We start from the raw sequence: 13,749 nt of genomic DNA on the forward strand, positions 1-13,749 counted from the left end.
ATGAGAATAAATTGTGCTATTTCCCTCTAACCCTTCACCACTCCTATGTGAAACATGGGCTCAAATAAGAGAATTTATACCTGCCCCCCGCATTCCTTTTCTAATTTGTGTTTCCTTTCCCAAGTAGATGATAGTACATAAGCATTGAGGTGGACACACCCAGGTTTGGAGGTGAACTCATGAATTCATAAGGTCAAGAGAGATTAGATGGCTGATGTCAGGAAAAACTTTGGCATCACAACCAAGAATATTGACTCAAGCCTGTATTGGGGGAACTTTTGTATGCTGCAGAGGTGAGGTGAAATGTAAAATGCTTAATGATCAATCTTCAAAACTGCTTTATGTTCTGATGAACTTTAAATATCACCCTCCCAGCAGATAATAATACTGTTGTATAGAAAATAAATACCTGTCCCATATCTGATTCATATTATATTCTGGATACCTTTTAAACTCCCCCTTTTGGAAAAATCCTAGACATGAGCCTAAACTTAAGGTTTCTACAATTTATACCCAGGGCACCATGATGGGGGTGTTAAGTAGCTAGAAAAAAAGGGAGTAGAACCCTCTTAAAATTGGAGGCCAAGCTCCCACAGGACTGAATATAGTCCAGTACTTGTGTTTGGGCTCAGAGCAGATGGGCTCCTTAGAAAGACGGGAAAAAAACACAGTCCCCCATGGGCCCAAAAGCAGTTCATTGATGTTATACCAGTAAAAATTATTTTGAGTACCACTTTCCGGATGAGAGATGTTGATCCCTGTGCTGAGGTTTTTGTCTTTTCAGTAGTGTGTAGGTGCTAAAATAAGTAAAGAAAGTGAGGACTGTCCAAACCAACAAGAAACTTAAAAATTCTGAATTCCTGGTTAAAAAACCTCAACAGAATGTATTGCCTTTCCTTTCTGGCAATTAGCAGTGTAGCCAAATAGATATATCAGAGAACATCCAATGACTCACCATCTCAGCCAGTATCCAAAGGTAGAAAACCATGAGTTTAGTATAGAAAGCCAGCCAGTTACATCACACTGGTACATACTTCAAAATTGCTATTTTCAGATAGGAAGCATTTTGAAAGTTATTAGTTAGAATCACAGAATTTGGGGGATATAGGGGGCCTTAGAGATCACAAAGTTAATATTGTATAGAATCCAAACACATGGATTCCATATATTGAACTGGATTATATGGAATATAAGGAATACAAATCCTCTTGACTCAAATTTTCTTTTGCTAAACTAGGAAACAATGAACTACAATGGTACACAATAACCTATGAGATTTCTCTCATGGGTCTTACTTTATGAAAATATTATATTAAGATTCTTTTAACTATGGGTGTGATTTCCATGGACCATAATACTTGCTAACATACCACTTTCCCTACATCTCATAGTAGCTATTCCTTACTATATCTAAGGAGGAATAACTATGGAGTCCTCATGCCTTCCCTTAAGTGAATGACTTCGAAGTAGCAGATATCTGGTAGAAGCTTTCACTTATAAATTTACATTTCTTTGAGTCTAATATTGATGACATTTGATATAGATGACAGAGAAAAATGCAGTCATTCAAAATAGCATTAGATACAAAGAGAAACATCAGAGAGCATGTAATTCCATGTTAAAAATGCATATGATGCATAACAGCTTGACATTTCAGAAACAGTATACTATCTGTATCCTATTTGTTTTAACTATAGAATATTTAATAGGAACATTCATTTTTGCACACATAATGTTAAGCCAATTAGATCCAGCCACAAAAGTTGAAAATAATATAAAACAATTCATACAATATAGCATTAAAGTAGTTTCCCCACTTGCATGCTCTTTTTTCCTTTTAAAAAATCAGGGAAACGGTTCTAGAAAACCAAGTGCCATGGAGATTCTTGATGTATGGAGATGATAATGTTGATATGGCTAAGGCCATAATCAACAAATGGAAAGATTCCCAAGAAGAATTTTTCTTTTACTGGGGTTAGGGTTAACAATGTCCCAACATTTTCAGGTTACAGACTTTTAAAAGGTCAGTTTTTCTGGGTTAACTATAGGCTCATTTTGGTCAACATTCTGTGCCATTCAAAGGTATTTTGGACAACCAAATCCCTTGTGACCTAAGCAAAAAAAAAACCCCGATAAATCCTAGTTTTCAGTGTCTTTTGAAGAAACCACACACCCAAAAGAAAAACATAGGTCTATTGCATCAGAGCATTCCTATAACTCCAGAAGGGGAAAAAAAGTTCAGTTCCTTCAGTAGCCAGATAAAAGCTTTGGTTTTCATGCAATACTTTATTTTAAGCATGTTCATTGCTATTGTAGGCAATAGTATCAATTCTATCTCACGCTTGAAAGACAGGAATATGGTAGTGGCGGTCATTTTCAGTCAGCAGGCAGATCTCAGGCCATTCTCTGTGGCGTTCCTCCGGATAGTAGACTTGAAAGTCTCTGGTATTAAACTTAGACAGTCTAAACACTTTTATTCTGACTTCAAGAGAGTGTCCAAGAATCAACATGTCAATCTGGAACAAAGATGAGAGAAAGGTCACAAAAGTATCATATTATCAAATTTCTGCTCTTCCACCACAGGGGAGGAAAACATTTTAATGAAGTAATTTGTTTATAGTGTCATATATAAGACTAGGAATAGGCCAAGAATTAGGAGCAAGCACCCAGAATTTGTCTTAAGCCAAAAGTGAAAATTACAGGAATAACTCTTTACATCATGAAAAGATCAAAATTTTGGGTGTGTGCGTGGAATAAGGATAAATAAGAAATGCAGAAGATGACACAAAGGCCGAACTGTTTTCCAAATAGTTTTGGGTCAACTAACAAACAATTTATATAGGAAAAATTTTTCTAGATTTCCTAGAGAAAAAAAAGAGCCAAAGAGGAGTGAGGGGAAAGAGGGAAGCAATAAAATTTTAATATTTAAAAATAAATAACAATACAAAACATACAATAAAATCAAGTTTATTTGGGGCATTCCAAAGGAAACAATTAACTTCTGGTCAGCCTCTGTTATGGGGATATAATATTTCATTTGAAAAAAACCATTAGAGATTTTTTAGAGAGTCCATTGTGAAGGATCACAAGTGAGGTACCCCATGGTTATAGATTTGAGGAAACATTTAATTGTTATGGGATAGTGAAATATAGTATCTTTTTTCTTTTACTATGAAATATTTAAAGTCATATAGATCTTTAACAGAGCTTTACAGATATCAGTAGCTAAATAAACATTTTTGGACATGGACAATGTGGAAATTTGTTTTGCTTGACTAGGCATATTTATCACAAATTATGAGGTTTTTTCCTTCTTTTAATATGGGTGGAGAGAAATGCAAGAGAGAAAAAGAAATGAATGCATGTTAATTGAAAAACATTTGGTTTAAAATTAAACATTTGTTGAATTGAGTTGAACTATATGCTGCCCACTCCCTTGAGTATTGCCAGTGCCTTCCTCTGACACTCGTCTTTTGACATTTACCTGTTGTAATCCACATGTATCACCAATAAAGTTCAGATGATTCATCATGAAACTTAAAGGATCTGAGGATGTTTCCCTGGAAAACAGGAGGCGGTAAAGACTGGGAATGGCCTTTTCACTCTTCACTTGTTCGTACACTTCGATGACTTGATATAACATGATGAATTTTAAAGCTTCGTACAGCTTGTACTCCAGGCTCTCATCAGAAAAAAGGCGGTTACACATGTTCCCTCTCTTGTGCTGGTCCTTAATACCACTAAACTCTGTCCACTAAAAAAAAATTTAAACGATCTTGAGAAGGGTTTCAAAAACTACAAGACCGGACTACCATCAGCAGCCCTTAAATAACAACTAACTACATATGGTACTGTGCCAAGTGACGTACTCAATGAATTGGACAGACTCTGACCTTAAGGAGTTTATAGTGTAAGTAAGCATCCCCAAATCACTCAAGCTTAGTTCATAAAACAACTCAGTTTACAAAACACTGCCCGTTGCTATGTAAAGGATGTTAGGATTCTAGCGGTTTGATACTTCTCACTATCATTCAAAGGCAGGGGAAACTCTCAATGAAATCATATTCTCATGATTCTCAAATCAAATCTTATGTTCTCAAATCACTGAATGTTGCCACATAAATTTAATTATGTCCATCTCTCCAGAGCTGGATGCTACTAGAAGCAAGCAGACTATGAGTAGGATAGGTCCTAGTGAAAAGGAAGGTTGACAGCTGCCTCAGAAGTAAGATTTGAGGGAAACAAAAACCCATTTGATAAGAAATATCCCCATCCCCGGATCTTCTACCAGCCTACCTTGGAACCCAATCCTCTCTTTGCACTTATACCTAGCTTGAAGTTTCTACTGGTATCACTAATGATCTAGACCAAAGTTGTGGGAACACAATTTCCTAAGTCACAGTTAAGATGCGTACTAGTGCTAATTACTTGGACAGATTCTCTAGCTGGCACATTAGGCTCTGATAGTTCCTCTTTAAAATGAGGGGGTAAGAATAAGTAATCTCTATGTTTCCATCCAACTCTAAAGTCTATGATTCAATAAAGGATAGAGAAATATGATAGGCAAAGCACATAGCTGTAAAGGAACAGTAGGAGGGGAGAGTGTGAGGCTATAAGCTTCATCTAATTTAAAACCTTGATTTGGACTAATGGGAACAGAATCAGCCCATCTCACCACAATTTGTAAGGTTAGTGACCTATGGATTCTGATACATCCATCCTATATTATCTGGGATTGTCCCAATACCAAGTTAATTGAGGTTTTAGAAAAGGAATGTCCTTTGCTAGACAATATTTCCCAATTTGGGGTTTGAAAAATAAAGTCAGTGTTCTCATGAGGCACACTTAAGTTTACCTTGCCCTTCATGTAAGTTAGGCTAGTTTTTCCTTAAAAGCTATTGAAACTACCCTGGAGATTTGATTTGCTCAGTGTACAAGGACTTAGGACACTGCTGTGGCTTCCTAGTCACCTGGGTACAAAACAGCCAGGATACAAGGAGCTAGTGTCCCTTTCTGAGACTCCAGACCACAGACCAGCAGCTTGAACAAGACTGGGATGCTGTGAAAAACTGAATCTGTGCTTTATCCTGAATGAACATCTCTTCCTTGCTCTGACCATCGTTTCCTTGCTATGGTTAAATAAGTCTGCTTTTGTTAACTGTTTGACAGATTATGAGTGTCTCATTTCATTCCAGTTTTGGACCTAGACTACCAGGAGACCAGCCTGAGTCAGGCACAGCCTATGACAACATAAAAGAGAGACAAAGCCTTCTAAGGTCAAACAACCTGAAATTCTTCCTAGTCTTGTTCCTCTCACCCTCACCATGAAAAACTTAACAAGAACTATCAGAACATACATCATAGAGGGAAAATGATCAAATCAGTACAGAACATACAAATCTAGTGTCAGTTGAACTATCAAGCATATGTACAATTAGGAATTTAGTATTAAATAATAAACAAACATCTATCAAAAATAACTTCCACGCAACAAAAAATGGAATCCTTGATGATAATCCTAAAATTATGAGACATAGGTAATCCAAAGAAAGATTATGATGGAGCCAACAACGATTATTTGCAATCTGTCTTAAGCTGAGGGAGAGAGGAGAGGTAAGGAGGGGACAAGAGGGAAGGGAAGAGGGGGAGGGAGACAGAGAGAAAGACAAGACAGACAGGCAGGGAGAGTGGGAGGGACAGTACCATAAACAAGACTGGTCAACTATGTTTGACTAAATAGAGACAGAGATACTCAGAGACAGACAGATACACACACACACACACACACACACACACTCACACACACAAAAGACTGTAAGAAAGATTTTTTTCCACCTACATATTGGAGCAGAACTAGGACATATAGAATAAGGATCAGCTGCATCACACTCTCAAGATCTCCCAAAAGGGAAAAAGCCCTGACCCTCTGGGCTGCTCTCTCTCAGCTACCTGAAAAGAAGGGAGGAAATACAGGAGTGGTACCAGAAGGCTGCTCTCTTGTGACTACACAGAAGAGATCTGTTCAGCTTCTTTTGTGGAAGCAGTAAAACCTTGTGGGTATCTGCCACTTGGTAGGAGGAAGAAGTGTGGACCCCAGACAGGAAGATGTCAATGGATGGAGGAAACACTTTCTTTTCTACTCCTTTAAATGCAACACAAACTAATATGCCTGAGACCAGGAAGCAAGACAATAAAAGTGATGACAGAAGGGAGACTGATGACTACTTCTCGATGTATTTTCATCTTTCTAGTCTGTTTCCAAGTACTTACCTGACTCTTTAATAATTCAACACATTTACGTAATTTCCCAAACACATTTGGGCCTGTATATTTCTCAGGGCCAAAACTGTATTGTTGAATCCAATTACAACCTTGCGAAAAGAGTAGCTTTTCCGGAAGCTTGGGGAAAAAATGTATAAATGTTATGAAATAATTAGCATTTTGTTGCAAATACGAAATACAACAGATACAAAACAGATATGACTGTATGTCCCTCCCCCCCCCACCGTAGTTAGCCAAGTTAAGTAACTGGCTATCACCCAAGGATGTAGATAGAACATTATTTAAAAAAAATTTTAGAGTTCTGCACAAGACACATGCTTGTTTAAAAATTTTAAAAGTTCTGACGGTTCAAATGCAACATACAAAAATGTATAGTCAACTGATCCACTCTATTTAATTAAACTATCTTTAACAAAGGGCATGTGTTTTTGGGAGCAGTTCATCTTAACTAAACAGTTTTAAAACACAGAGTAATTTTAAAGACAAGATACTATGTTTCTAATACACTGTGACTCTCCTCACGTCCTCTTTGTCTTTCAAAATCTTAGTTTTAGTTTAGCAAAATAAATGAGTATTAGAACAAAGGAATAGCTTTTAAAATTGATTCTCATTAAGAAAAGAAAAATTTTCTCACTGTAAGGGGTTGTGAGAAATAGAATACACACACACACACACACACACACACACACACACACGGAACCACATATAAAGGGAATCAACTACCTTATTATGAATTTTAAGGATGAGCCTAAAAAAATCTTTCTGGAATAGTTTGAATAGTTTTATATAAGAGCCCAGGGGATGGATTAAGTGGCAACTCTCAGAGTTCCTTTCAGACTCAGATCATAAAAAAAGTGGGTAGTTGAAATAAAGGTGTTTGTGCTACCATATTTCACTTCACATAGGATTATACTAGAAATATTTTCTGGCTTAAAACATGACATCTTACCTTGATAATGTCTTTTTCTTTCATCCAAGATGGAAGAGAGAGGCCCTGACTGAGTATCTGAAATAGGACTGATCTTAATGCATCATAGTTGTCTCCTCTGACTTGCCGAATGCACTTTACATGATGACGACAAAAGAGTTCCTCATAAGCCTATTAGAGCAAAGGGAAAAAGATAAATTTTTGTAATTCTGAAGGGGAAGAGTCTAAAGAAAGGAAATCAAATTTAACTGCTGAACTCCAAATACAAATGGAAAAACTTTTAAAAATAACCAAGTTATTGTTTCACATTTGTATTGTTTCACATTTCAATGGGAAGGGATATTATTTTTGTTGTTCAATGGTCTTCAGTCGTGTCTGACTCTTTGTGACCCCATTTGAAATTTTCTTGGCAAAGATACTGGCAGTGGTTTGCCATTTCCTTCTTCATCTCATTTTATGGATGAGGAAACTGAGGGAAACAGGGTTAAGTGACTTGTCCAGGGTCACACAGCTAGTAAGTATCTGACACCAGATTTGAATTCAGGAAGCTGAGTTTTCTTGACTCCAGGACCATTTGTATCAATACTAGAAAGCAAGCACCTTGACAGCAGGGACCATGAAGTACAGTCTACAAATAATATTGAGAACTTTTAGTAAATATTTAATGGCCATCAAGGTACAGTTGCCTATATGTTAAAAAGAAAAAGAGTGATTAGGAAAAAGTTTAAAGCAAAACCAGTTAAGCACAGTACCATAAAGACCAATGTTACATTCAAGTGATTTGACCCAATGCATGGAGGGATATCATTCCTGGCAATGAGAAAGAAAATTTAAAACAACTATAATGAAAATCAATTTGGGAGGCTGGAAATAAAATGTTAAGAAAAGGTGTAAAGCAGAATGTAAACTCTCTTCAGAGCATTCTTCCTGCCCTGATCAAGGAAAACCCACACACTGTGAAAGGACTACATATACTCTACATGCTATTGGGCTATTAACAGCATGTAGCTAATCTTGCTAAAATGTTTAGCATGACTGCCAGATTGATCCTGAGGTGAGAAGACCCCTACATATGCCAATGCTATACTCAATTGCTTTGCCTGCTTGAAGGGAAAGGGTCATTTTGAGGTAACAATTATGCAAATTTTGAAAGCAAAATACATATTTTCAAAGGCTTAGTTGGTCAGCAGGACAGACCTTAGCCAAAATACCCACGTGCTTCATTCTCTTATGTCTACTGAAAAATCTGTTCTATGATATGCCAACATTATAACTACTTTGAACCTTTATCCCTCATTACTTCAATTTCCCTTACCAAAGATCTATGGTCACTATACATCATATATTTCAAATAGATTAGAGACCAAAAAGATTTACTTTCTAAAAGGGTAAAGACAAAAAACTTTTTTCTCATATTAGTTTTAGAAATTAAAAGAAATTTTCTTTATTTACAAAAACCCAACAGCTAAGATTCTTTGTATACAATGACCGTGTGTTAAGGATTATATACACATCCTCGAGCACCTACAAAAAACTGAAAGGGGCCCAGTTCAGGGGGTTAGAACTTTAATTAGATTCAATACAAATAAGCATTTGTTCAAATAAGCATTTGTTTAGCACCTATTAGGTACATGTATTAGAAGTTCAAGATAGAAAGATAAAAATGGTAGAATCTCTCTGCAACAACCTTATATAGTCTCTTGGAATAAGGAAGGGGATTATAATATTTTCTTAGTAAATTTAAATATTAATCTCTCCTTGTATCACAACACTCCATCTCTTGACGTTCTACCTTTGCCCAGTGAGTCACTAGGCATGGGATGTATTTCCTCATCCTTACCTTATAGAATCCCTAGTTTTCTTCCAAGTACAACTTGGATGTTCCTACCTAAATGAGGTCCTTCCTAATCACTTCCAACTTTTTCTCTCTTCTGAAATTACTTTGCATGTACTTCTCTGCTTATATGTGTATTACACCTGCTCTCCACAACCTCCCCCACCCCCAGAATCTAATCTCATAGAGAGCAGGGACTATTTTGTTTTGTCTCTGTGTTCTCAGCACCTAATTGCTACTTAATAAATGTCCACTGAATTACTGTAAAGTTAGCAAACATCTATAACTAAAATTTCCTGAATTATGGAACCCGATTTAAACAGGTTCTTCTTAACAGCAACCACACTAAATAATGTCTGCAGTAGAGTTTTGAATTGACAATGCAAGACTCAAGGAGTTTTAATGAACAAAATAGCAGTTACTTGTATGAATGTACCCTTTGGAATTAATTGGGCTCCCTAACATTAAATAAAATTGGATGAATTTGTTTCTTCCCTGCTTTTAAAAATAGCGATACCTTCCTCATCAGCTTGGCTTGACTTGTTTCTCCTTTCCATTCTCTTGCACAATAACCAAGAAGATCAACTTCTGCCTCCACGCTGAGGTTTTCTAGATGAAATTGAACATAAAAAGCTGTTAATTTCCCTTTTCTTCTTCCCTCAATTTCCCCCTCCACTCCCTTCCAAGACAGGAACAATAGAGACTGTAAAGAGAATATTTACTTTTGAATTTTCTCTGCAGGTATCCACTCCACCTGAAATGTTAAAAAAAAATACAGTAGTGTCAAATGGTGATTTATAAAAAAGTATCTGCTTCAAAAAGAGGTATTTTTTAAAAATACAGAAAATGTCAAAAGAACATACCATTTTAACCGATGTCCTAAATATGAATATAGGCTTCTGAAGTGGCAGAGGGCAGCAGCAAGAAATGATATGCCCAACATCACTGGTCCCTTTACTGTTCTCCATGCGACATCTAAGGCTTGGTTTGTAACTGCTGTCCAAGGTTGAACTTTATGGTTCCCTACAATTAAACAATAGATGGATGGATGAATAGATAGATAGAAATATATGATTTAGTCTTTCTGTTTTCATTTTTTCAAAAGGCCATAAATTTTATTAACTTTTCTTACATAGTATAATAATTATGAGGTGGTATAGTGGATAGAATGCTGGGCCTTGAGTTGAAATCTGGCCTTAGACACTTATTGTGTGTTCTTGGGCAAGTCAGTTAACCCTGTTTGCCTCAGTTCCTCATCTATAAAAATGAGCTAGTGAAGGAAATGGCAAATCACTCCAGTATCTTTGTTAAGAAAATCCCAAATGGAATCCCAGTGAGTTAAATATGATTGAAATGCCTGAACAACAAAAACACTAAAAATTTTTTAGAGATTCAGAACTCTTGATAAAAAGGTGTGTTGTAAATTCTATTGGTTTTTAGTTTCGCATATATTAGCATCTTCATTCAAAAAATATCACAGTCTAAATTATAAAGGAAGCATTTTTCCTGCTGTTTTGCTACCTACAATAATTTCCCTGTATATGTTTGAACTAGTATGGGTCACTTTATAGGCAACTTTAAAATAAGAAAACACATCAACAACTAACATGTAGATAGTTTCCCCATACTTAGCTGAAGTAAGAAAGAAGAGCAGTAATATTGGTCTATATATATATATATGTGTGTGTGTGCATGTGTATATATATCTATATATGTCAATATGCAGCTTAACAGCCATGAAGAAAACAACAGCCACAACAATAATAACACAATAACAACAACGGATACATCTGGTTAGACTTGGCTCCTTTCCCCAGCAGGGGAACTTGCACATAGAAACAGCTATGAAGGCTTAATGAGTCCATTAAGTGCAGCCCTTTACACCAAAGGAATTCTACCCACACATGTTTATCCTTATCTGACCTGCTCAGGATCGGTGTGTTCGAAAGTGTCTAGAATACAGGTACCCTAGTTTGGTATATTTGTAAAGGGCTCTAGTTCCATTTGTCTAGTGTGTGTGTGTGTACACACACACACACATATACGTACATGTATGTGTGAATATATACATATATACGTATGTATATATTACATACACACAGACAAGGGCATCATTTTTTTCTTTTTTCCCGGTGGGATGAGGGTTATACTTTGGGAGCAAAATAGCCTCAAATAATAAGAACAACACTAAAAATAGCTTATATTTATAGAGTGTTCTATAAGAAAATTTTTTTAAAAAGCAGACAAAATACAACTTTGCACTTTCCCAAGCTGGGAAAGAGTGGAGGCCTTTTTCTCTCTTATTTCTTTTTTTTGTTTGTTTGTTTGATTTTTTTTCATTTTTTTCTTTTTTAAAAATTAATATTATTTATTTATTTAATATTTTAGTTTTCACCATTGATTTTCACAAGAATTTGAATTACAAATTTTCTCCCCATTTCTACCCTCCCCCCACTCCAAGATGACATATATTCTGATTGCCCTGTTCCCCAGTCAGCCCTCCATTCTGTCACCCCATTCCCCCCATCCCCTTTTCCTTTTCCTTTCCTTTTCCTCTTATTTCTTAAGTGGCTTACCATCTTCAGTTATCCATTCAGCACCCTTTAGGGAGCATATGCCTTGATTTACCATTATTAAGGTCAGCAAGATTACAAGCTTCAAAACTGTTTGGGGTGGGTTCAGGCACTGGAGGTACTATCATCAGAAATGTCAAACAAACTGCATACCACATGCTCTCCCTGATAACATATTAAACAGGAACTTTGATGCCTATCGCCCCATGACTGGGGATTTAAGGCCGACTTGACTGGATTATACACATCTGTGAATTTGGTTTTTACCAAATTCATAACTTTTAAAATGCAATCCTAAAATAGTAATATAATTTCTTTTTTTTTAAATAATGCTCATAAATTCTCTGCTCCTGCCTTTAAAAAAATTATGGCTTAATCAAAGCTGGCATCTGTTAACTAATTTTAAACATGCTGAGGTTTACATATAAAATGAGAACATTTTGCATACTATTTTATTATCTGCAGACCATGTCATTCTATAAGGCATAATGTATCACATGTTAAGTAACAATGTCATGGAAGTGGCTAAAGTCAAAATGAGGAAGGAACCTTTGGAATGAAGACCAGCTCTCTCTTCCAGTTAGTTACATAATAATTTCCTCTATTCCATCTGATTCAGTAACAAGCAAGTGATACAACCACAGAAAAATCCACATTACTTTAGATTCCAGGTATGTAGAATTTGTGGTATTGTATAGGTTGAAGTTTACTTTCAGACTAATGACCAAGAAAGGGCTGGCTAAGCAAACAGAGTAGAAACAAGATTTCTGGGAGGTTTTAAAACTTGCTAAGAGGATTCCTCACTCCTTCAAATACTTAAAAGCGTTTATTTACTTACCTAATTACAAAACATTCTTATGTATCCATTTCTTCACAGAATTTGGTAAGCTGTAATTTGGTAACTAGTTACAATTACTGTGTATAAACTCTATAACTCAGGCTGGCCTTACCAATTAAGTCTGAATTAGTGAGGTTTCATTCAACCTTTTTAAAATGCCACACTGACAATTCACATATATGGAGGAGAAAAATAAAGCTTTTAAAGTCAGGAAAAAAACACCTGGAATTTCTTGGTGCATTTTCTTAATAGTTTTTAATATATAGTCTGTTCAACTCCAAATGCTTCCATTTCTGATGTCAGTAAACATTTGAACAAAATATATTTGGAAAAAACTTCACAGGGAAAAACATTACACAATTTCACAAATTCACATTTATAAGATTTCACTTGCCTATCCTGTGTAAAAAGAAATATTCTATAAATAAGAGAATTATCATAATCATACTAAAAAGAGTCTTTCAGATGTAAGAGTCCATTAAAAATATAAGAGCAGATGTCAGATGTCTGCAGGTGTTTATCTCAGGGATATTGTAAGGATCACATAAGATAACATATGTCAAGAGCTTTGCAAACCTTACAGCACTACGTAAATGCTAGCTATTATTCTCTTAAGATCCAGTGAATTAGCTCAATTAGCATCTATACCTTTTCTAAGAGCAAAAGACCATCTTGGCTTATTTAAAAGACTGAAACCATGAGGTGACACAGCATATACAATGGAAATTGAATGCAAAGTTGTAGTGAAATAGTACAATTGGGATTTTTATGATATGCATTTTACAAACTTTTTGGCTTTCATTAACTGCTTTCAAAACCATGCAAATACCTTCTGGCCATAATAAATTAAAATAATTAAGATACTTTGCAGTCTTGTAGTACCATCTAAAGAAGACTGTTATATTCAGTCATTATTCAGATATAAACATACATAAATATGTATGTATGTATATATTATGTTAAAATGTCTAAGGAATCCACTGAGAAATATTAGGCATCTCTACAGTGAAATACCAAACCTTAGATTAAAACAAGAGCATTTTAGACACATGATACCTAACAAATTTCTACAAAACAAATACAATGCCCAAGTCCAATCCTTTTACTTCTAGATCATCTACTTTGACTAAATAAAATAAGAATTAACTCTCAAAGGACTAGATGAACAAAATTAATCCTTGTGCTTCTGACAAGTTGCTACCACAAATTTGGTTGAGGGAAATGTTAATGTCCCTGATTCATATGTCAAGACTGATAATTCTCTTCCATTTGTTGTTGTGAATGCATCCTTTAA

At 35.6% G+C, this 13,749-nt stretch overlaps 1 protein-coding gene across 2 annotated transcripts in view; it reads right to left on the minus strand.

Annotated features, from left to right (window-relative positions):
* Positions 1-969: 969 nt before the first annotated feature.
* Positions 970-13,749, minus strand: part of OTULINL (OTU deubiquitinase with linear linkage specificity like) — a 41,732-nt gene continuing 28,952 nt past the window's right edge. The window contains exons 2-8 of one of the 2 annotated variants that reach the window (XM_036759805.1): positions 9,908-10,067; positions 9,767-9,798; positions 9,562-9,653; positions 7,232-7,381; positions 6,271-6,399; positions 3,485-3,754; positions 970-2,516 (exon numbers count right to left, since the gene is read on the minus strand). In XM_036759805.1, the coding sequence (XP_036615700.1) occupies positions 2,337-2,516; positions 3,485-3,754; positions 6,271-6,399; positions 7,232-7,381; positions 9,562-9,653; positions 9,767-9,798; positions 9,908-10,067 (1,013 nt within the window). In that variant the 3' untranslated portion in view covers positions 970-2,336. The remainder of the gene's footprint in view (positions 2,517-3,484; positions 3,755-6,270; positions 6,400-7,231; positions 7,382-9,561; positions 9,654-9,766; positions 9,799-9,907; positions 10,068-13,749) is intronic. The other variant, XM_036759813.1, reaches the window with a different exon arrangement.

Source organism: Trichosurus vulpecula, chromosome 1 (assembly GCF_011100635.1).
Source record: "Trichosurus vulpecula isolate mTriVul1 chromosome 1, mTriVul1.pri, whole genome shotgun sequence".
Classification (NCBI taxonomy): Eukaryota; Metazoa; Chordata; class Mammalia; order Diprotodontia; family Phalangeridae; genus Trichosurus; species Trichosurus vulpecula.